Source organism: Schistosoma haematobium, chromosome 6 (assembly GCF_000699445.3).
Source record: "Schistosoma haematobium chromosome 6, whole genome shotgun sequence".
NCBI lineage: Eukaryota > Metazoa > Platyhelminthes > Trematoda > Strigeidida > Schistosomatidae > Schistosoma > Schistosoma haematobium.
This window is the reverse complement of record NC_067201.1, coordinates 6,186,161-6,211,209: the sequence shown is the minus strand read 5'-3', so window position 1 is coordinate 6,211,209 and position 25,049 is coordinate 6,186,161. Positions and strand designations below refer to the sequence as shown.

At 33.8% G+C, this 25,049-nt stretch overlaps 2 protein-coding genes across 5 annotated transcripts in view; one reads left to right on the top strand and one right to left on the bottom strand.

Annotated features, from left to right (window-relative positions):
• The window catches only part of VPS35_1 (Vacuolar protein sorting-associated protein 35), a 30,784-nt gene extending 23,863 nt beyond the window's left edge, over positions 1–6,921 (top strand). For 2 of the 3 annotated variants that reach the window (XM_051216747.1, XM_051216746.1), the window contains 3 exons: positions 846–1,184; positions 2,883–3,026; positions 5,104–6,921. In XM_051216747.1, coding sequence (XP_051065353.1) covers positions 846–1,184; positions 2,883–3,026; positions 5,104–5,340 — 720 coding nt within the window. In that variant the 3' untranslated portion in view covers positions 5,341–6,921. The remainder of the gene's footprint in view (positions 1–845; positions 1,185–2,882; positions 3,027–5,103) is intronic. The other variant, XM_051216748.1, reaches the window with a different exon arrangement.
• Positions 6,922–7,391: 470 nt separating this feature from the next.
• TTLL12_1 (Tubulin--tyrosine ligase-like protein 12) lies at positions 7,392–25,035 on the bottom strand. Of its 2 annotated transcripts, none has more exons than XM_051219435.1 (14): positions 24,701–25,035; positions 22,811–22,952; positions 22,606–22,760; positions 22,391–22,555; positions 20,914–21,047; positions 19,802–19,882; positions 18,774–18,910; positions 16,904–17,088; positions 15,410–15,656; positions 14,703–14,852; positions 13,496–13,650; positions 10,340–10,421; positions 9,437–9,505; positions 7,392–7,815 (listed from the first exon to the last, which is right to left on the bottom strand). In XM_051219435.1, the coding sequence occupies exons 2-14, from the start codon at positions 22,928–22,930 to the stop codon at positions 7,513–7,515; spliced, it is 1,983 nt and encodes a 660-aa protein (XP_051065350.1). In that variant the 5' UTR covers positions 22,931–22,952; positions 24,701–25,035; the 3' UTR covers positions 7,392–7,512. The 2 variants fall into 2 exon arrangements, with proteins under 2 accessions (XP_051065350.1, XP_051065351.1); XM_051219436.1 differs by having other exon boundaries at positions 24,868–25,010.
• Positions 25,036–25,049: the final 14 nt, after the last annotated feature.

Sequence of the window (25,049 nt, the reverse complement as noted above, 5' to 3'; positions counted from 1 at the left end):
TTCTGTTGAATACATATTTAATACTTCGGCTAATCATCTTTCAAGGAGTATGTCATGGGTGCAAACTATATATTAATAACTGAAGTTTCAGAAACTGAACGATATCATTAATCTGTAACTATAAGCTTGACGGAATTCAATGTATATCTTATATTAATTACTTTCAAGTTAGTTTACATGATGGACTGGCTTCAGCTAAGAAAATAATTAAGGGATACTGTATATATGTTGCTTCCTATTTTGTGTACACTCACAAATCGGAATCAAAATTTTCCGGCCTTCAAATAGGTATATTTTACTTTTGGACTATTGTACTGACATCTAATGGCAACCATTTCCGACTGCAGTCAATTGGCTATATGACGCCACCGGTAATGACTTGTCTAATGCCCAATATAGTTAAACTGACTATCAATCACATGGTATCTGAATAAGGTATTAGTGATTATCAGAAGGGGTTTTGTGGAGATTTTTAGAAATTTCAATAGTTGAAATCATGAGTCAATTGAAGCTAGACCACCATGGAAAATCTGGTCCTGAGTTCGAACATCACAGGGGGCAGGATCGTGGATGCGGACTGCTGAGGAGTCCCATCTTCGGATGAAATAGTCATCCAATGCTTGACGGTTTAGCTTTGATTGACTCGTGAATTCAACTGTTAACATGTTTTTGTATATAATATCCATAAATGTCATTTAGTTCACTAATAAATAATAAATTTACATACTTTCCATATTTATACAAATGAATCATAATTCTCAAGGAATGCAAATCACTTACTTTTCAATCAAATTCAATTCTTTATCTAATTTGTTTTCTATTGTTTTTCTATATTTAATTTTTAGGCGCTTACACTTTACGAAGAAGCTGTTTCAGATTCTCATGCACAAGTTGAAGCAATTGCATTAATTACTAGTACTTTATATCAAATTAATTGTTTTACTGGTGATAATCAATCTACATTACGTACTCAATGTACACGAGCTGCAGCACGTCTACTACGTAAACATGATCAATGTCGAGCAGTTTGTGCAAGTACACATTTATATTGGCCAACTAAACCATTAGTTAGGAAAGGAATTAAGCCAAGTCTACTTATCCCTGTGACAGATAATAATCCTGAAATTTCAACTTATGCAAAATTATCTGAAACCGAAGGATTATCAGATGAATATTACAATAAAGTAATGGGATAAAATAATTAATTTTTTATTTGTATTTCATGTTTTACATCTTAATAATATTAACACGAACGTTCAATGATTGATTTCAATCTCTAGCGTAGCCATTAGTTTGATATGGTAGTCGACATTGGATATCGTAATGCGTGAATCGAATTACATTGTTTGGAACAGCCGTCAGTAAAGGTCCTACCATGCAATTAGGTTCGTTAGAGAATGGTAAGACCAAAAGGATAAAATCAAGGAGCGGTGGTATATTCTCACTCCTATGTCCTTTAGAAAATATGTATCTACCTTCTCACAGTGGGAAGAGTTCGAAGAAATCTTAACCTCACTGGTTTCCGTAGACGACAGGAAGACTTTTAATGTTCGGAGCTAGTGGGCCAAGAAATATTATCAAAAAGCCTGTTCATAACCAGCATCGAGCAGTTGTCCGTTGGGCTCTGTAGTTACTTTATCAAATTACAATCACAAATAATAACCAAGTTATAGTTTCAGGTATTTCAAGAAGAAGTATCTTTTTATGGTATGGGCGACTAGTAAGTGATGGCCACTCACAAATCCTTTAACAGCACTCGAATAATTCTAATCGCATTTTATTTCTATTCCAATAATTACTATATGCTGTTTAGTTGTGAGGCAACATATATTGTACTGCATCTTCAATTACTTTTGATTTGATTTGAGTACATTGGTACATACGATGCTTGACGATTAGTCTTGTCAGTTCTACAAGTAATATGTATATTTACAGAAATTACGCATGAAATTTCCAAAAAATAACTGGCTAGTTGACTCTAAATGAATATTAACACTTTAATCTTGTATACAAGTTTCATAGATGTATCATACCGCATTATTATACAATTTCAGACCTGTAAAGCTTATTGTTCAATTTAATTTAGTCGTTGTATTTGTTGTTTACAAGAAATTATTTGGGATAATAGATCTCCAGAAATCACCTGGTGAACTTCGCTGTTTTGTAATTTTATTGTAAAAAGTTGAATTTTTCATTTCCGTCTAAATAGCTCCCTTTATTAGCTTCAGTTTGTGTTGCTCACCTGGAAGGACCTTCAACGTCATTGATTCGTTCTCCTGGGCTGGTTATGGAATTATTTATTTTCCTGGTTGAATCTTAACTTCTTGTAGTAAACAGGGCTCGGACGCAGAGTAATAGTTTAGCTTATCTTTTTGTTCAGTTGTTAACTTTTGTTCCGTCTGACAGTCCAAGGTGATATATTAATCCCTCGAATATATCAGAAATGCATGCGAATATACATATAATAACACTATAAAGACAGATTATCCGACAAAGGGAAATGTTGGCGATAAATGAATCTATTTATCAATGAGGCAAATTGCATATATGCTTAGTAATTACATTACTAATAGAAGTTATATCGTTTTTAGTTGATCATTAGTTTGACAATCGACATTATTTGACTTCAATCACCTTGAAAAAATACGCAATTTCATTTATTGGTCAAATGAAAAATCTTTTTCTATTTTTGAAAAAGAAAGCTAGTTGGATAAAAAGTTTTCTACTCTGGACGGTCGTCCAGTGCTTCCAGCTTTCCTATGGTGGTCTAGCTTCAATTGACTCATGATCTCAATTATTGAAATATTCATTTTTATTTAAATTATTATATCATATACGTAGTAACTGTATATTGGTTACTGTTTTTTTTTTTTAATTTTTAGTTACGTGATCCAAAAGGTGTGATTTCATGCTTAGATCGAGCGGCTAGATTTGCCAAAGAATGTATGGATACTGCTGTTCGTGCACAATTATTTATTGATATTCTTAATCTATCTGTTAATCTTCGTTTATCTGGTTGTGAACAAGTAAATATGATTTTATTATTGTTATCTTGTATTTTTATTTCGCGCCCCTTTTTTTTGCTACAGATTAATATTAATGTCATAATATTTTGTTTGCAAACTATTCAGGAGGAGTAAATCACATTGATTTCTTAACCAATACTTGAACATTATCGCTTTAACCATTTTATATATATTTTTGACCAGTGTTTACTTGACCATTACATTTTCAGTCAGCTACAACATAGGACCAGGCACATATATACATCAGTTCAAGTTGCCATACCTCATTAGCACAACATGATGAATACCGGATTCATAAAAGTAGTTAATTCAGTGGTGGTAATATATAAAAGAAAGATTGTGTATAAGGATGTAGTACAGGAAGGAAAGAATTAGTTCGTGGAAAGAAAGATATGAAGTAATTTTAATCTCATAGTTTAAAGGAAGACAAAGAGTGTATACACGATTACTATCCACGAACCAATATAGGAAGTATTATAGCTAGATGTTAAGAAACATAAACATTTTAAGATTTCACTGCGATTATTTTCATTATTTTGGAATTAGTCTATGCTTAGCGAACAAAACTGGTCACCTATCGGTCTATTTTGATAAGTCTTGTCGATCATAGTATTTATTCAACTGGTTTCTTTAAAAATGAAAGTAATTACTCTGGTACTATCGCTCCTGACTATTTCAAATCTCTACGTGAATTTGAAAATGAGTTATCTATCAGAATGTATTCTATGCTACCTTGTATATACCCAACAAATTACTCTCCACAACTAATTATTAAAATATAATGGGTGATGTGTTGGTCAAAGTGTACCGTGATCAACTCAGGAACGAAGACAGACATATCCAGCTTTATTATGCATGTGAAGTTGACTCCACTCTAAATTCACTTACTGACTGACTGCTTGTAGCTTAGTGTTCATAAACTATTATTTGACTTAATTCGATCCTCGACTTGTCGAATGATCGTGTCGATCCGAGTATCACGTAACCCACTATCATAGTCTAGTGATCTATTGAGTTTATTGTTGAAGTATCCAGTATAATATCTAGTGTGTTATCAAGTAACCCACTATCGAATGCAAGGCTAGGATCAACCAAGCTCACTTCCATTATACCAATGGGATCGAGAATATCTTTGATGTTTTCCAATTTTTCATTCTTTGCTTTCAAATTGTCAGGAGTTAATTTCTTGTCAAAATTCATACTCATTTATAGTGGATGATGTTTTGAAGCATATCGTTGTACAGCGTTAAAACTGAAAGTAGTAACTTATGGTAATCCATTTGACTCCAATGAAATATAGGTCACTGGTTCAATCTTATATATTCTTAATCATGTTTTATTGACCAACGGAATAATAAAAATTGGATACGAAATGCCATTGAAACAGTACATTTCCTGATAAACCATGAGGGGGCAAACATGTGTAATATGAATATTGGTCTGGACCAAAGTTGTACACCTGACGCAGCAGTAAGGTGTTTTCCACAGACAACTAGTATACTGCAGCCTTTCTATGACGGGACAAGGCTAAAAAAGACCGAGTGCGGCGCATATATATTTGGTGCCCCCTTGTACCAATATTTATGTGTTCAAATAAAAAATTTTTAAAAAATGACTGACCTTGAAAATAATACCTCATCTTGTTCTAGATTCCCGTCACCGGCAACGAGTCCTTAAAAGGACAGAGCTAACATATCTAGAACCTTCACAAAGCAAACTGTCTGTCAATGGCCTGAAAAATTTGCTCCCAAGTCGTTAGGACCTACTCCCAACACAGAATCATTTTAGGTACTTTGTGTAGTAGTATAGGCAGCTGATAAATGATATCCGCCCTCATACTTCTGACAGAGCTCGAGATCAGCTTATTCATGGTGCTCAAATGCATATTTTGACTGAATAATAAATGCACTGAATCACTTAGTGAAACAACTATCATCATTAAAGATGGTTCCTATTTTCATTTGATTATTACCAGTCAGTCTTGTTTATCTTCCTGTTACAATTGTTTTATATTATTCTATTTATACTTTTCACTTACAAATATATTTTCGCCATGTTGTTTTTTTTTTCTTTACAGATAACTGATGACCGAATAAATGATATCATTAGTGAGATTAGAAATTTACTGAACAGTTTGGAACCATCTCCTGTCACTGATCATATAACAGTACATTTTAAGAATACTTTAAATTATATACGATATGAACAACAACAGACTACTGCTGCTGTCAGTGATTCAGTCAGCATCAGTGTTGATACTGATCCCGATGTTCAGTCATTAAGTAGCAAACTATTTGAATCTGTTCAATTATAATGACAGAATGGTTCTGTTTACTATTATTAACATTCTTATTACATGATGTGTAATAATTTAGTTCAGAAAAATAACTGACATTTCTTTCTCTTGAAAAATACAACTATTGACTACTAGTCTCACAGGATCTTGTGTTTCTATATGTTTTGTGGGTGTATTTTCATTCCGAGTGATTTAACAGAGAGAAAACGATGCCAAACGGTGATCATTCAAATCATTTCGATTCATCTGCTTAATTTATTTGTTTTTATATATATCACATAAATTCGTCTTCCTTTGGGGACCTTCATACGTTGTCTGTTAGATATATACATGGTGTATACAGATACACATAAATAACCTGTCATGTATGATTGGTGATTTATAGTTGTCCAAAACCTGCATTTTGATTTCTCTCAATTTTAATAATTATGTAACTTTCATTTATTGTGACAAAGAAATTGTGTTGCTATGCTAAACTTTCTTGACAAATGTTGTCTTTCGTGTAGACATTTAATATTGTACCACATTAAATGAATATTATTTCTATGCTTCCTTCCTTTCCAAAGAATCATTTATGTGTGTCTGTCTGTTTGTAAAACTAGTTTTATGACCGTCCATTCCTATTAAATATGCTGATCTTTACTTCACTAGTCATATAAAAAGGTGATTTCATTTTTTTCTTAATTTGATTTAACACTACTTACGATTCGAATACATGTTAGTTTCTGAGTAGATTCATTTGATTTTTTCATTAAAAATAACTGATCTTAGTAATGTTATTACATTGGTCATTATTGTGTTACTGAACCGTTTCATATTTTTAAGTAATGTGCCTAGGGGTATGTCTTACCGTGTTCCGATTTCCCCTTTGCAATTAAGCTACAGCGTAAAATAATAGAAACAACGTTATGCTTCTTCAAGACACTGATATGATGTGAATTGATTCGGTTACCTGCTTGATATGAATATGACTAGTCGACTAACTTTTATGGGAGCATTCAACTAACAAATCAATGAAATCGCTTCCAGAAAAAAACTCAAACAGATATTGTAAATCTTGATTCGTTACGTTTAGAGACAAAAAATAAATGCAAAGTTTTCTTCGGTGAGTTATTCGATACTCACGTACTTGTAGGACTGAGCTTTGTCTATGGACACTGAATTTATCTTAGATCTACTATCATCAACATCATGGAATAGTATTATGTTCTGTGGCAAATATTGAGAATTGCGCAACTTTTCTAAGACAATCTCAATTTTGAAGTGCACGCTTGATTAATGCATTAAATGTTATCAAAATTTGTAATCAGTTGAATCATCGGTTAAAAAAATGAACCTGGCGATAATCATTTGTGATATGGCGAATAATAATTTAATCAGTCAGGGTGCAAATGACATATGAAATTGATTTCTTTTCTTCAGTTTTATGTGACATATATTCACAACTTAAGAAGGATTATAGATGCCTAATTATATAATATGCCAAATGTATGTTCACACCCAGCCGTTCTGCTACCTTGAAGTGGTGGTTGTGCTTGCCTATCGTGATGAACCAGTCAGGCTATACTGGCTGTAATAGTTGTTCCTCAAGGTCCTATCATGCCAGGCAGCTCGGTTGAAGACCAGTAAGACTAAAAGCAGCAAACCAAAGGCGAAGTCGTACTGCTGACTGCACAAAAGTGTGACGTCGGTAAGATGTTTTCTTCAGACAACCAACATAACAGCGATGCTGCCTTCCCACAAGGAGGGATGTGGTTAGAAAAGGTCGACCTTAAAAATGCAAATCTCGCCTTATCCCACGGACATCCATCTCCGGCGGTAAGGTCTCAACAAGTACGGAGGTAACACAAAAAGGTCGTGTGTGACCGGCCTCAAGCAGTTGTCTCTTGGGAACTGCGGTCACATTCAGTTCACTAAGACAAACTCTAACCTGATTTCCTCTTCAAGTACCTCTAGAAGAACCCTTTCACGGTGTGGGAGACCGGGAAGTGATAACCGCCCTTATACCTCTAACAGCACTACTCAAGACTGACGTTTTAATTTTATTTAGCGTACACACCAGTAACATTATTATGAAGCATTGTTTATATTAAGAGTAAACAGTTAATAATCTCACATATACAGTATTTACTTCCTATTATGTATAGATAAAACCCGAGGAAATTAATTAATTACAAAATAAAAATAATTTTATGTCAGTTTGTGTATGTTACATAAATCAGATGATTGATCTAGAAATAAGCATGAAAATATATCATTGAAAAAGTTCGAATGATAAAGACATGCTCTTTCACAATCTGGTGAAAAATTCACTTCACATACTACAGGATATATATCTTTTTGATTAGATGAAGCATATCCATTTGAACGCCATTCCAATAGTATATCAACAGCATATAATGCTCGAGATTGGACATTATGACTTAGACCACGTGGTGGTGGATATTTTGTGGCTCCTTGAAAAATTTCAACTAGAAGTCGATGTATTTTTAGCTATGTGGAAATTAATTTAAAAAAAAAGAAAAAAGAAACATTTCATAAATTAGGTTGCTTAAAAATAATAGTCAACATAAGCAAAGATGGATAGTGGCTAGCAGTGGGATCCAGGACGAGCGTTTCGTTTTATTTGAGACTCGTCAGATGGGTGTGCCTGCATCTGTGAGTTGATGTTCACTCTGGGACTCGAAGTCAGTACCGTTCGCTTCAGACGCCATCGCGTTATCCACTTAGCTACTGAGTGCTGATAGCCACTTGCTTTTGCAATGGGATAAAGTTATATTCAGTTAGTGTTGTTTACTTGTATCTTCCCATCGTTATTTAGGACTGCAATTGATCAGTCTCTTGTTGAACATCAACTCTTGGATGCAGGTACATCCAGCTGACGAGTCCCAAATGGGACGAAACGCACGTCCTGTATTCCACTGCTAGCCACCATCCATCTTTGCTTATAAATCTCGTGACTTCAGGCAATATCGAGGCAGTCCGCACAGGATGAACATGCCAACAAGGGGCTGATCAATTGCAGTCCTAAATAACAATTGGAAGATACAAGTAAACAACACCAAGTTAATATTCAACATGTTTGAGATTGTAATATATAATTAAAATATTCATAACAAATAGAATTATCTATTAAGAGTTTTCTTGACTATTAATTAAATATTCAACAACCTCTATAACCCCATACTGATAATTATCATATGCTCACTAGTGGCTAGTTTCGAGAGGGAACTTTCAGAGTTCTAGTGAGATGCTGTAACCAGTAGAGCTAATTCGCATCGAGTGTAAGACATGAATGACATCGTTAACACATAATTAGTATCCCCACAATCAAATTTAGTTAGTGAATATTTGTCAAATTAGAAAAAAAACATTAATGTTGACTTGAACATATAAGTTTAAACCGAAGAGACATTTTCAAAATTACTGTTCAACTAATTGACTTATCATAGTTTATATTGCTGGTAGATCTTAGTCGGACAGCTACTGAAAACTAGAGTGTTGAACGGCTGTTTCATTCGAGTATACTAATGGGTGACAGTTCAATTGTTTAAAGGTTAACGGCATATAGTGAGACCTATAAGTCTTAGGTCACAGATGCGCACTGTTGAGGATTCCCATGCTAAGACGAAGGAGCTATCCGGTGCTTATTAGTTTTCAGTGGTTTTTTAAACGAATATCGGTGAGTGATGTAAACTATGAAGTTCAACGATCTCCACAAGTCTCTTACACTGATAATAATTTCAGAGTAATTGCTATCACTAAGTTACATCAGTTGAAGAATAATTGGAAATGAGAGAATATTAGACAGTTTTGTAGCAATTAAAATACATATAGGGGGATATTGAAAGATTGAATCATAGGTCCCAAATAGTAGTAGTATAACACTTTGGGTTATACGGTGAAAGGTTTACAAAGTTGGTTTCATTTTTTAAATACACTCTAGAATTGTTTATCTTTGTTTATAAAGTTGTTTATTCCATGTGTAGATTAGCTGATAGGTTATAGACAGCAATTAATAATCACAGAATGATAATGGTTCCATTTAATAGAAATACAAGTTACAAAACAGAATTACTAAGATAGACAGTAGTAATAGGAAAGTTTATAATACCTCAATTGTTGACCATTTGTGATCTGGATATTGTTTATCGAACAATTCAACGAATTCATCGCAATGCATCTGAAAAATTCAAGAATAAGATGGTTATTATTATGATGATGACGATGCCAGATGTATTATTACACACATTACTAACAACTGTTTAATGACTGGGTAGTGACAAAGGTTACATCTCTCTGGCAGCTAAAATAAACGTGACATTGGTCACGAAACCTAGGTTAGACAGGGATTCCTGTTGACTATACCTAACCACATAACATTGAGTTGTTTTTTCCAGTTTGAAATTTCGATTCAACAACACATCGCATCTATGCTGAAAACGAAGTACATAGATGTGGTTGGGCTTGAAAGAATGTTTGGTCAAATATATTGTATTGAAGAAGAAATTCAAACACATTTACCTTGTCAGTTTTGTAAAATGTATACGGTTATAACCAATTTGTATATTATTTATAATTTCATGGATAAAATATTTATTTACGAAATTGAACGACACATCCATCATTATCTTCAATGACTTACTAACTCACAAAAGACCTGGTTGACCTCCATCGGTCACTACTTCTCACTGTAACTACAGGTGGGATCGTGGATGCGCCCTGCTGAGGAGTCCCACAATAGGATGAAACGGCCATTCAGTGCTTCCAGGTTTTCCATAGTAGTCTAGCTTCAATTGACTCGTGATCTCAACCATTGAAATTACTATAACATCCACAAAAATCCTTCTGATATAAAAATATTTATTCATAACTATAAATAAGCTGACATATATTTTGATATTGAATATGGAATTTATACTACTGACTAGTGTAAAGTTAAGATGATAATGAACAACATATTTACTACTTAAATAAGAATAATACTTAGTATACATAATATGTTTATAATACTTACTTGTTTCAAATTGTCAGCTGAACGATAATTCATAACTGTGAAATGTCGATCATATGAGTCGAAATCGTCTAAAATAAATGGTCTGTATAAAGGAAAGAGAGCAAAGTATTCCAGAAAAAAATGAAGACAAATATCTTATTTATACTACTAACAACAACATGTCAATATTTATATGAGATATATTAAATTCATATGACAAACTATTTCTAGTCTTAATAAACAAACAATAAATTATACAAAGATAATCATAGAGAGAGGTTTTGTGGAGATTATAGTAATTTAATACTTCAATTCATGAGTCCATTGAAGCTAGACCACCATGGGAAATCTGAAAGCACTAGACAGTTGTTTCATCCTAGTTTGAATCTTGCACGACGAGATTGTGGATGCACACTGCTGAAGAGTCCCATACTAGGATGGTGGTCTAGCTTCAACTGACTCATGAATTCAATTATTAAATTATACAAAGATATCATATTTTTGTTATACGCTTTAATAATGAGACAATCGTTTATGGAGGACTTTTGAGTGACATCGAAGTGATCCTGAGAAAATTCATCTATCTGCTATGGGTTTAAAGAGGATTATAAAGTAGCGTGAGAAATAGAAAATTGGGATTTAGAATTAGGGTTTTCATCACAAAATAACACAAGATATAATGCTATTTAGCATAAATGAATTTTGCGCCAAAATCCAAGACTCGTTAACTTAAATCTGAATAGTTCATCCATAAATAATAGTCTTGCCCTCTTTAATATATTCTAGATGTTATGTTTTCTGTACATGTATCTTTTCATATCATATTCTCAAGTGTTTAGTCATTTTCATTATCATTTCTACCATATCATTTCGAGTTGTTGTGCTAATATGGTATGGTGATATAATGGGCAAGTGCAGATTCGCATCACGTTTGATATTAAAATAAGATATAAAAACACATTTTCAAGTAACTGAGTTTCATCCTATACTGACGCTAAACATATCTGAGTAGATAAATTGAAGTATGAATGGTTACTTATCATGTCACTAACCTAAACATCTCAACTGTTGATCATATTAGAATTGAAAGTCCACTTGTTCAGTCAAATCGCGTAATCTACCTTCTTCTGTAGAATTTTAACAATTGTCTCTGTAAATATCAATCAATGGAAAATAATGGATTTAAAATGTGGATAAAGCTTACTGTTATAACTTGTGACCGCCAATTAGGGAGCAGTGACTTATCGATCAGATCAATGACGCGTAAACCCGTATGAGCAGTCTAGAGACCTGATTGGTCCTGCTTTTCGCCTAGCCCAGCCAGTTAAGTCCAGAACACCAATCCGAGCCTCTGCTATATGAATCATATTTCAAACATACTGAGTTTATATACCAATCAAACAGACTACAACGTACCATAAAATAGAAACACAACATTTGTACAAGATTTGGCCAAATGTGGCTGTGAATGTGGGAGACAATGACTAATAGACAGGGCATAATGGTCAAAATCAAGCTTATAATAAGAGGAATATAAATAGTATAGTTATTTAACAATTATACGATAAAAATATACTTCGTTGGTACTCGTCAGCTGCTTTACAACCTGTGATATTTAAAATCATAATTACATAATGGGTTTTAATTACTTACATGAAAGAGTTTGATTAGAAGTTATATTGAAGACACATTAGTATAGTATATCAAGGGTGTAAATAAATTGAATAGACTGAATGTTGTAAATATACACCTTATGTGATGAAAGAACATTGTGACAACAGTTCAAACGGCTAGAAACAAGTAAACATTGATAGGAATAAAGTGAGTAGAGTTCAGTTGATAAAATAAGATTATTAATTTGGAAGATAGTTGGAATAGAACTCAGTGATGTGGTAAGTGCAAGAAAGAGTTTAAAGAAAAAGAAAAAATATATATTAAGATACAGCGAAGGAATATTAGTCACCAAGGCAAGGAAAGATTAATAACCATCTCCTTTTGAACACATAAATTAGGTTTTTGGCGTCTGATAGCAACTGCTTCAGCAAACTTCAAAAGTCCGGAGTTTGGCTGTTTCCTAATCACCTTGAATGATTGTAGGGTATCGACCTGATGTCCTGTATCAAGATGTTTGGTGATTGCACTATTTAGAGTTTTTCGTTCTCATGTTCTGAGGCTTTCTGGAACATGTTCAAAAAATCTGAGATATGCCCTCCCTTCTGTTCGGTCAATGTAGCTGCTTTGGCAGGTACATGTAAATTTATAAATACAATTGGCGGTAACATGAAAAAATGCTTATCAACTTTTGATTGAGTTATTGAACATGTTGTTTTATACAGAATTAGAAGTTTGGCCGCCCGATAAGTTCTGGCTAGCGCAGTATTCAGTTTCCTGTTGATTGTGTTTGCAACATCATCACCATTGAAGTTAGGATTTATGGTTATTGGTTTTTTATTGACCGTAATTACTTCAGTATTGTTTTCTTTACGCTTTTTATATTTGTTAATAAACCTTTGTGGGTAAAAGTTGTCTCGTAGACATTTTTCCACGTTCATCGATTCTTCTTCCAGTTTTTCAGTGGTACATATCCTTTCTGCCCTATAAAATAGTGTTTTAACTAATGCCTTCTTGTAACTGAGTGGACAAAAACTATTGAAATTCACGTAAAGGCCATTCCAAGTATTTTTCGATAAAGCGAACGTTGGACTGTTCCGTCTCTCCTACATTTTTTAGCGACATCATTATGTAATTATGATTTTAAATATCACAGGTTGTAAGCAGCTGACGAGAACCAACGAAATAAAAATGAATTCATGCTATTCTGCTAGAATCTTTGTTCTTGCTCTTTTCATCAGTCAGCTACAACGTAGGACTAGGCACATTTATGCATCGGTCTAAGTTGCCATACCTCATTAGCACAACATGATGGACACCGGATTCATAAAAGTAGTTAATTCAGAGGTGGTAATATATAAAAGAAAGATTGCAATAAGGATATAGTACAGGAAGAAAGAATTAGTTCGTAGAAAGAAAGATATGAATAGTTTTAAATCTCCTAGTTTAAGGGAAGACAGAAAGTGTATACACCGATGCTCTTTTCATAAAAATATACGTTTAGTATTGGTCCATAATGGATCCCAAAGTTACAATGTATTATGCTTATCGGGACATAACACTTACTTATTTGCAAATCGAAGCCAAAATACTTTATATGTGTACAGAATTAACGGTTTGACAGAACGTAATAATACCACATAGCGTATATCAAATTTCACATTAGCTTGTAAGTCGTTACGATAAAATAAAACAGGATCTGTGATATATCGACTAGCGATCTAATAGAATAATATAAAACAAAACAAAGCAGAATTAAAATGGTAAGTGTCAAATATATAGGTACAGTACCGACCGTGGCTGGTACCTTGATTTAATGATTAGGTTTGAATATCGTAATAATGTGAATAAGTTATGTTAGCTGAGACACATGTTGATTTAAACTTTATTATACCAGTTAGGTCAGTTGGAGAATAGTGAGAATAAAAACAATAACTTAAGGCCCCAGGAAAAAATAGTACTGCTGGATGTACTAAGGTGTAACAGCAGTAAGGTGATTTCCTCAGACAACCAGGTTGAAGAATTATTTCCTCCCACAACGGGAGAAGAGCGTTAGAAAAGGTCAGCCATGACCTTCTTTTATAAGTGAGATTGAAATACAGGGTTTTCTAACGAAAATTCCAAACTATTAACACGAAGAGAGAGTTTGCAATGTAATTTGTCAAAGCTGACCACAAGAAATGTTTCTATTGCATAATAATAAAATAGTAACATATTTTGAATCAATAGTTCTAATGGTATTATGATGAGCGACGTCATAACTGATTGGAAAGTAAATGAACTAAACAAAGCTGATTTCCTCCAATGGCCAATGATATTCTAATCATATTTATTTTTATGTTAATAGTTTCTACATAAAACATCAAAGAACGTATTATTTTGGCTAGTGATCTTGTATTTGATCGCAAATAATTTATAGGGAGATTTGCGAACAGATATCCCCTAACCGTATTGCATTTCATCGATCGATCAGCGTTGAATTCATTCATTTTACTAATTGCCACTACGGTTCGCTTATCAAATACTCTTCCATTAAAGCCATGTAAATTTGCATTAATTTGACTTGGCGATCATTTCATTTTCTGAAGAAGCAGCTTACGATAAGTTGCGAAACGTCAGAAACATAAAAAAAATTAATTTTATACTCAATGGGATGTAACAGATATATTTTTACTATTACTGTTATTATTGCCATAAACTATCCCCTCTAATATTCAATTTATTTGAAGTTATGTTTGTATTATATATTTATAGCGTGAATAAATTCTCTTACCATTGGGTTAACATCACAAGTTTTTATTATTCTATCCAAATTGTCAGTAATCACAATTCCCACACCTCGACCAAGATTCCAAGGCTTCAATATCCATATATTATGTTTATCATTTCTTCCACGTTCATCATTAGTACTAATGATTTTATTCTACAGAAAGATGATTTTGTAAAAGGAATACAATTTATGATACAATAAGGAAAAATAACACTTAACTGTATGAATACAAGTTATGCTGAAATGGCATACTCTGATTTAGATAGTTTGGTCATGAAACTTTAATCCTGATTCTAGACAACCATTATTAGTACAAACTTCAAATAGAAATAAGCTATGAGAATTTCTTGACATATGATTAACAGTTCGTTCTGTAATTTTTGGAACTGACTGATGATTGCTGTTAAAATCCAAGGTCGAAAGAACAAGCTCTTAGTCACCGTGACTAATTTAAAACTAAATTATACGGAATCTTGAAGAGTGGAAGAAAATTTACTCTATGGTAGAAGTGACAATCACGTTTATGAATCTAATATCAATGTCCTAGTGATTAAAACAACTGACTTTCAGTACTGGTAGAATATAGACTCGAATCCCATTCTATCTATTTCAATTTATAGAATCAAATATTATCAGTAACCTTCACTAGAAAAGTGGCTTGATATTAAGCATATTAATGTATTTAATTGAAAAAAAAACAATAAACTTACATAATTCGATTGGAAATAAGCACAAAATTGTGGAAGTTCATACACTAAGTTAAATGTAACTGGATACCAATTGGTTGAAAGTTTTGCATCAGTATTATCATTATCATGCATTAAATCGTTTGATTGTTGTAAATAGGTTTCCTTAGCTATACTAGCAGCTAAACTAGCTAGATAATCCTTAACAGTGATGACGTGCTCACCAGGGAACTGATTAATATACGTATTTGGACTGTCTACAGATAATCGTCTATCCAAAAATAAATAAATAGAAAATGAATAGCAACAATAGAAAAAAGATAATCTGAGTGTAGATAGAGAGTGTTATATCATTGAATAACACTTGAAATTATATGCATAAATGAAAAAAAGAAAGGAATAAAAAATAATACGTAATTTGAGATAGACAGGAGGAAACCTTGAATATGTAATTCGTATTGGCTGGTATTTATCCGCAAAGTGCATCTGTAATCTTAAGGGGACTGACAGTCGATGGGATTCGAATCCGGGTCACTCAGTTTCACATACTGATACCATTCAATTAAGTTAGTAAGACTGTGGCTGACCTCCTGTAGGATTGAGATACTTACACTGACTGATGTTACGCACGTCTAGTCTTTAGTGCTCATGATATTCTATCGACCAAGTTGTAATAATAATAACAATGCAACTCACTCACTTATCAGGTGCTATTTGTATTTGTACTATACGAGTACCAAAAACGAAGTAGATAGAGTAGGAATTTAAACAAGCGGCCTACTGGTTGAAAGTTTAGCACTTTGATCATACTTATCGTAAATATAAAAATAACATCAGTGAAATAGTTACAAAATCACTAGGTCACAGCGTGCTCCCAAATACCCTGATACGGCCGAGAGTGGAGAGTTCGCTCTCCCTCTCCAAATGCTCTCACATAACCACGCGTATATAGCCCCTGTCAGGGAAGTCCTACTCACTGCCTTCTCGTCAAGGGGGTGTTAATTACGGAATTGAGAGGATGAAAAGCAAATATCGGGCGCTTTAACCGAGATGGTGGACACGGAGAGTCCACCTAGGGGAGTTCGAAAACCCTCACTCCAAACCAGTGGTGCACATTGACTCCAGTACCCCAAAGGAACAAATGGCGTATGAACCAATCGTTGGTCACCTGCTACAATGGGACTGAATCTCCTTACAATGCTTCACTACCTTGTGGATCAGACTTTTAGGTCGAGTATGGCCCCCTAAGGAAACCACCTACTTCGGTTTGGGCGCCTAAGCAGTATCATATCCCTCACACAAATCACATGACATTTGTGTGGCGCATATGTATCTGGCGCCCTCTTGTACCAATATTTATGTGTTCAAATAAATAAATAAATAAAAGATCACAGCGAGATTTCAATCCTCAAAAAGAAAAACTCTATCAATTTAAGTCATTTTCATAGAACAAAATGAAATATTAAAAAAAAAGATTTTTCATTGAAAAATAACTAATACTATATGAATAAAACTAACTCAAAATCCTTGAAATGTGTATACATCCAAATAATATCAGCTTTATCTGGTGAATCAACAAAAGTAAATTGTGAATGAGTTAAATATTGTTTAACTTGATTCCAATCCGTATAAACAGTAAAATATTCTCGTTTAATTGGTTCATTCATTTGACATATTGGTAATGTTTCTTGTACTCGATGAGACTGTAAACAAAAAAACAAAAACAAAGTGTTTAAATAATGAGGAAAAAATAGCTACAAGCAAAGTTTATCCGAATTCAGTAACAGTATATAGTAGATTTATTTAAATTACTAGTTAGTGGAGCTGTGATTTATGACGTTTAATCACCAAGTCGTAATTTCTGATGATGACCTACCAAACTTGGTTTGGAAGATTGAGCAACATATCTCGTACACATAAAATGGAGTTCGAAACCAAGTACATGAATATGTAAGTGATAAATGAGTTTACAATAAATGCATATATATATATATATATATATATATATATATATATATATATATATATATATATCTCATATGTCTCAAGCTATGAATTATACCATTACTGATTTGAAATCCACTAGATTACATACCAATTATCATGGAGTTCTTACACGATTTTTTAGACAGTACAATGAATTATAAAGCGACAGTTCACTTCTTAAGATTTAGTGATATTGTATCTCAAAAAAAAATGAAACGGAACTTATAGCTCTGTAACATGTGTCGAAAATTTCATTATACGTGAAATTTCACGTGCAGTGAAAGTCAGAGCGGCTTATGCTAATCTGGACCATCTTTGGCGCATTCGTGATGTTAGTCTGGCGGTAAAAGGTCGGATCTACAACGCGTCAGTGGGAGCAGTTTTGCTCTATGTTTGTGAAACCTGGCCTCTCCAAATTGAGGACGTTAGACGACTCTCTGTGTTCGATCATCGTTGTCTCCGAAGGATTGCTGATATTCAGTGGCAACACCATATTAGTAATGCAGAGGTTCGGCATCGTGTGTTCGGGCACAGCGACGATAATTCAGTTAATGTCACCATCTTGAAACATCGACTTCGGTGGCTTGCACATGTTCTACGAATGTCATATCAGAGAATTCCACGTCGTGCAATGTTTGCTGACGCTGAGACTGGTTAGAAAATGTGGAGAGGTGGTCAGTGTATGAGATGGTGTCGTGGTATGATAGAAAGCTGCAAAGGACTGACTTCTATTGGTCGTTCACGACTCCCTGGCTGGGGTCCTTGAGATAGTGCAACACAGTGGCTAGAGATGTTATCAGATATGGCTCAGGACAGAAGCCAGTGGCGATCCTGCTGTAACTTCCTCTTACTTTTCTCATAGAAAGTGATTGTAACTTCCTTAACTGAAGGAATTCTTTCTGGTTGTACCCTTCCGTTTCCCCCATTATTATTATTATTATTACACTACCATACATTAATTTGTGGTTGTTATTGTTTTCCTCCCTTTTTTTCTTACACGCACCTTAACTTCTTTTTCTCTTCCCATTCTCACTGTTTTGTTTGGCGCATATATATATGGTGCCCGCTTGTACCAATATTTATGTGTTCAAACAAAAAATCGAAAATGTACTGTTAAGGTATCGTAAATTAACTTAGAAACGGTAAATTATTGATATAACTGTTTAAATTAAATTGAATATAAGAGAATTAGTTATTACCCTTACATTGAACAAAATAACCGTTGCTTACGGTTATTGTTTAGGCAGTAAACCTATCATTAAAGTGATATACATTTAAGAAGCTCATGTATTTAAGGATAATTTAACTTGACATTAACAAAATACAAAAATATAATCATGTAACAAAAGAAAACAACTTCAAATTATATTATAAATTAAATGTTTCAACTAGTTTCACTTGCTGTAAAATATTCATCTGTAAAAATGTATGTATGTTCAATAGGTTCATTGGAAAAATCTTCTGATTCCCATGGTAATAAATAATAAGATCGTAACTCAGGATTTTTTACATGTTCTACATAATCAATTGTAATACTATCTAAATAATAGGAAAAAATATAATCATCTTATTATAGTTAGCTAACAGATTGTTTACTTAGGAAAAAAATAAGTAAATATACTAATTAAAAGGTTTTGATTGAGATCATGAATCGATCAATGTTAGACCACAACTGAAAACTTGGGAGCACTGGACAACCGTTTCGTCCTAGTACGGGACTCTCTAGCAGTGTGTAACCATGGTCGCGCACGTGAGACTTGAACTAAAGGTCTTCCATCTTGCGCGCGAACGCCTAACCTCTGCTAGATTGGATAATCGAACGATCCGCTCAACACAGACTAAATCACATCATATCAGATACCTGATTCACGATCAAGAATAATTACAAGCAGTCACTCTCAATGAGTCTATAATAGAAATCAATAAGAGGAAAGGAAATCACATATTTAATAGACTATCTGTTTACATTTAGTGATCAATCAAATTTATGATCTGATTTCCCAAACCGAAGTAGATGTATCGAGTTTAAAACTTCTTAATGAATTTATGAAAGTTGCTTGTCAAAACAACTAAGTCATAACTCTACATAACATTGTTGAATCTTATTTTTCATTTTAAACTGAGAATGTACTGACTATTGTCAATCTCCTTGATCTCCAAAAGATAAATCGTCCTACAATCATACCGAATTACGCGTATCATGTACACCAGAATTCGAACCCAGATCGTTGTAGAAATTTGATAATGATATCAGTGACATTCCTACGGTTACTTCTCAACTATACAAATAGCTTATGCCTTAGATTCGATGAAATTGTACACTAGCACAAATAATAACAATAAAAGTTAATAATTATTATCGTTATCATTATTATTAAGTTTATCATTATTGTTAAGAGTAACAAAATAAATGAAAAGCGGAATGATTACCATTTTTTTGTAAATCTTTAATAGGCCAGAACACAGAGTAACATAAGTTACGTGGTACATAGTAAAATGGTACCATACGAGCTGGAAATATGCAAGTAAAAAAAACAATTGTTTAAGAGAACTCTAGAATATAAAATACTATTCTGATTTCCTTTAGCCAAACAATTAAAACTTATATAATTAAGTATTGAATAGAAGGAAACCATAATTAAATTTTGAAACAAGCTTATTAAGCCTTAATGTCGACTAACTATTATGATTAGTGGTTGAGATTTGTTATTTGTAAAGAGCAGTCTTAGAAGACAGAATATGATCAAAACCAGAGCCCGAAATTAATTAAATAAATATAAATTAATTCCCTTAAATAAGCACGTTTAACCAGTCAATATTAAGATTATACATAGACATTTAGTACTGTCAAGTTGCATGTTACTTTACGCCCACTGATTACTACGTGATGACCATTGCTATATTTATCTAGGCCACTTTTTAGTGTTGATCGAATTCTATTGATCAAGTCGTAATGAGATCATTAGTATAAATGACTTGACATCGCATGTACTGTACGATGTTGGGGGGTAATTAATCAATGTTGATATCTCAGTTACACGTCAGCCACGGTACGAACACCTGAGTGGTAGTATCTAAAACTGTGAGGACGAGAGAAGTGGGCTCAAATTCCACAAAGAGTATCAGTCCCCTGAATATTGCGGCACATGCTTTGTTTATGAGTATCGAACAGTACGAAAACCAAGTCCAGAGTTTCCCAGTGATAACCTCTAAACACCGAATATATACATACACCTGGTATCATTCCTCTTAACCGCTTATACTCTATGCACTTAAGTCAAAATCGGCATGAAAACTTATAGTTCTCATCTTCCGAAAATTTAATAATGACTGATTGAATTTAAAACTTTCATGCATGGTTTGTATTGGCCTTTGTTCTGAAAATATATGGACTTGATAACTAAAGAACCTTAGGTGAAAATTGTTGGGGAAAAATTATTTCCTCAAACAGTTGACTTTGTTTGTTTATTTTATAAATGCCCAGTAAAAATTTACCAATTTAAATTTACATAATAGTAGCCACGCTCATATAGTCTAAATACCTGTAGGCTCATCGGAATGTTGAATACGTGATCCAACTTCATCCAATACATACCACATTATTTGTTGCAACTCAGGTACTTGTGATAACAATGACATATTCTCCTGTGTTGATAATTTGTAATATCGACAATATCTTCCAAGTGAGAATAAACAAAACGTGATTTAGAAAAGTTAAATAGATTCCTAGCAAATATGAAAATTATTATTAACCCATCAACCAGCTACAGACTAGTATACTCAGCATTGCGCCTATTACGATGCCTGAAAATTAAGTCCAACAACTAAATCTTACTTGATTAAAGGATGAATGACCACAAGATAATTTCTTCCAATCGCCTATGGCATTTTATTAATTAGGTATTTAAATTCTGTATATAAGCATGATAGATTATTATGCTAAGGAAGTACTAATCACTGTCTTCTCGCGACGAGGGCATTGTGTACGAAATTGAGGGGACAAAAAAACGAATGTCCGGCGCTTCAACCGGGTCGGTAGACACGAAAAGTTCACCTAGGAGAGTTGAAAAACACTGATTCAAAACCAATAGTGCAAATGGGATACAGGATCCTGTGGAAACAAATGGAGTATGAACCTATCGTTGGTCACCGGTTACAATGGAACTGTATTTCCTGACATTACTCCACTGCTTTGTGGATTAAACCTTCGGGTCGAAGGCTTCGGGTGTGGCCCCCAAAGAAAACAACCTACTTCAGTCTGGGTACCCGTGCAGTATCACAGCTCACACACAAACCAAGTGACTTGTGTGGCGCATATGTATTCGGTGCCCCCTTGTACCAATATTTATATGTTCAAATAATAATAATAATAGTAAATAAATAAATAATCTACTTATCTAGCTAGTGGTCTTCTCTTTGATTGCTAGTCATTAGAGAGCTTATGTTAATAATAGTCTTGCGAATAGCCATTACTCGGTCATTTTACACAATCGCATTTATGTGTCGACCAGCATTGAACTCATAAATTATAAAAGTCGAAAGTTCTCTTACCAGATAATCAAAAACTTCCTCCATAAAAGTGGCGACAACAGTGATATTCGAACCCCTTCAGGGAAACTCCAATGGATTAATAGTGTTATTGAAATTACAGGAGGCGAACATACATCATATCTCAAGGTTTCTTGTTAGTGTACAGAGCTACACTAAACGATGTACTAACGAATTGGCGATCACCAGCGGAAGTCATCATGGGTCGCAGATTGAGAGCAATCAAGCATCCGATGTTACTGAGATGTAACTATGGAAAACGGTACCATTGAAAACCTTAACATTCGCGACTGAAGCTGTTGTGTTCGCTCGAGATTACAGACCGAAGAATGACACATGGACAGAGGGGTGTAACGCTAAGGCTAGGCTAGGTGATGTACATGGGGGTCGGAAAAGACAAACGGACATGAAATCTCAACCAGTTACAGGAACGTATATCATGAGAATGTACGAAAACAACAAGCAACTTACTTCCATACATTTTTACAAATATTTGAAGCGATATCCTCGTTTAGTTGATTTAAAGTATTTATATTCATTAATGAAGCCATTCGTTCTAAGAGACTAGGAAGTTGAAGTAAGCACTCTTTCATAGATTGTACATCAAAAGTCCACGCATGATCAACGAGAAAGATACTAGAATAATTTTGTAAAAATTTATCATATCCTTATTAGATTTTGCATACTTATTACTATCTGATACTAAAAGTTGATCACTACAAACTAAAATATCCCAGTCACGATTAACAGTTAACTCTTCGCTTCCAATTTCATTATCATCACCGTCGTCATTTGTATATTCAATCTGTTGCATCATAACACTTGTGTTAGCATCATATATCTGTAAAAAATATTATTTATGCACAGTAACAAAATCAAATAAAACAACACCTCATGTAAAAGTTTCTCGTGTAGTCTACGCCAAAAGTGACCAGGAATTCCACTTGCTCTTAGTTGATCATCGTGTAATTTGATGAATTCTTTAAAGTCAGGCTGAGTAGTACCGTTCATTTGAATCTATTAATCAATTAGTCTAAAAATATAAAGATAGATGACGATTTTATTCATGAATATACTTGAGACTAACATGTTTCAAGTATTCTCATCAATTTTGAACATACTCGTAACGGTTTACTGAATGTTATTCACTAAACTTAACTAAATGCTCCTTAGTGCGTGCAAGTTTTAGAGTAGTGAAATGTTTGACTGCCCATCGATGGATGCGTATAAAAATCAGTAAGACGTTCAGTTTTGCCTTACAACTATGGCCTATAAAAGCTAGTAGTAAATAGCATAATAGGCCTAAATGTACTTGAATAGAAGACTATCTGAAAAAGGAAAGTGATTTACTAAGCACAACGATAAATAAAAAAGGATGGTAAGTGATACTGTTTGATAACATGAACCTCCCATTACTTTTTCTTGAAGTCAGTGTTTGGTCTGTGACTTAATGGTTAGAGGACTTGAGTTTTAACAAATAAGTAAGAGCTCTGAACTCTATATACTTATATTAAAGCACGTTAGTAGTATTGCTAGCTCTCAAAGTTTGGTTAAAAACCAAGTACAAAAAAGATGTTTATGAGTTCTAAGTAGTTTACTGCATGTTTATGTCGAAACAATTAAATGATGTATGGCCACAGAAACAGCTCCATGTAATTTGCCAACACAAAGAATTCCAAGGAAGCTACGGAAGTGCGAAAGACACAGCGCTTAGTTGATGCGTGAGGAGAAATGAGAAGACTGAATTAACCTGAGACATGTGATGCATTTTCACAATACATTTGAAGTCTGATAACACATATGCCTTGAAACGTACTTCAGTGGAGAAATGTTGAACAAATAAACAGTGATAAATAGGAGCATAAGTAACAATGCAAAATATAACTAGGAAATTGTTATACTATTGCAGGTTTTGAAGTAGATGAAAGATCGTTAGGTCAGATTCACGGTGAACACCAAATCAGTCAGTAACAACGTAGAACTTCGTACGTACGCACATCATTCGGAGTTGCCATACCACATTACCACAGAGGTGCAGTTGTCGATTCGTGAACACAAAGTATTTTGACATGTACACTTGGAAGCTCCTAATAAAACCAACCCTGTAACCTGTCTCAATGCTTTTGCTGTCAAGATCCCTCGTTTTCTGCTCCCTGAGTATATACAGGCATATTCTAATCCATCCTGGAGATTTTTAAGCACATGTATCAATACCGTCGTCCACAAATTCTGTTTGCTTATTACTTATAGTTTCGACATGTATTTGAGTTAATAAATAATTAACAATGCAACTTACAATATTCTGAGGCCTATGTGGATTTACAGTATTTCTGAAAAAATATCAGTTGATAGCATCGGTTCAGAAATTACTCAGTTCAAGTGTCCTATACGTAGTAACTTATTGTAAACCTTTGCCCTTCGATCAAAAACTAAGCTGTTCATATGTCGATAACTTGGCACAAACTAAAAGAAATCTGATGGATATGTGATCAACATTAGTCCTGTTACGCCGAATCCCTCGAAACAAACGTCTTACTTAACCTAAGTTTACACGTAAGAAATCTGTTTTCGTTAATACCAGTACTGCTGAGCAGACTAACACTATATAATACCTGACTCTGATTATGTTTGCTTTGGTTACAACGGAAACCAAGTTATTCATGTTAGACGGTGGCAACACAGGATTTATATCTGTTTCTATCATTCTATTGATTACATTTGATCGCAATGTCAACAATTTATCTTATCATGCTGAGCCTCTCTTTCCCAATTATCACTTACCTATCTCTTGATGAATATTTAAGCCACTAACAGTCAAACGACTATTAGTTTGCCTGTGAAAATTTTTTTAATACCTTTGTTTATTCAACCTTAATGTCACAAAGTCTAACAGAAGTTTTTTATCATTATTATTGTAATTATTATCATCCTGAAAAATGAGTATATACATTTGTGATTGTACGAATATGAAAATCGATTCACCGAAAGGAGAACTTTTCGCTGAGCAAATCTTTCTTATTTGATGTCCTAATGGGTGTATCCGGTTTGCAACACTAGGTGACATACCACAGTGATGCAAAGCAACACTACTATCAAAACACCCGCCTTCTCAATTCACAAACTAAATTCT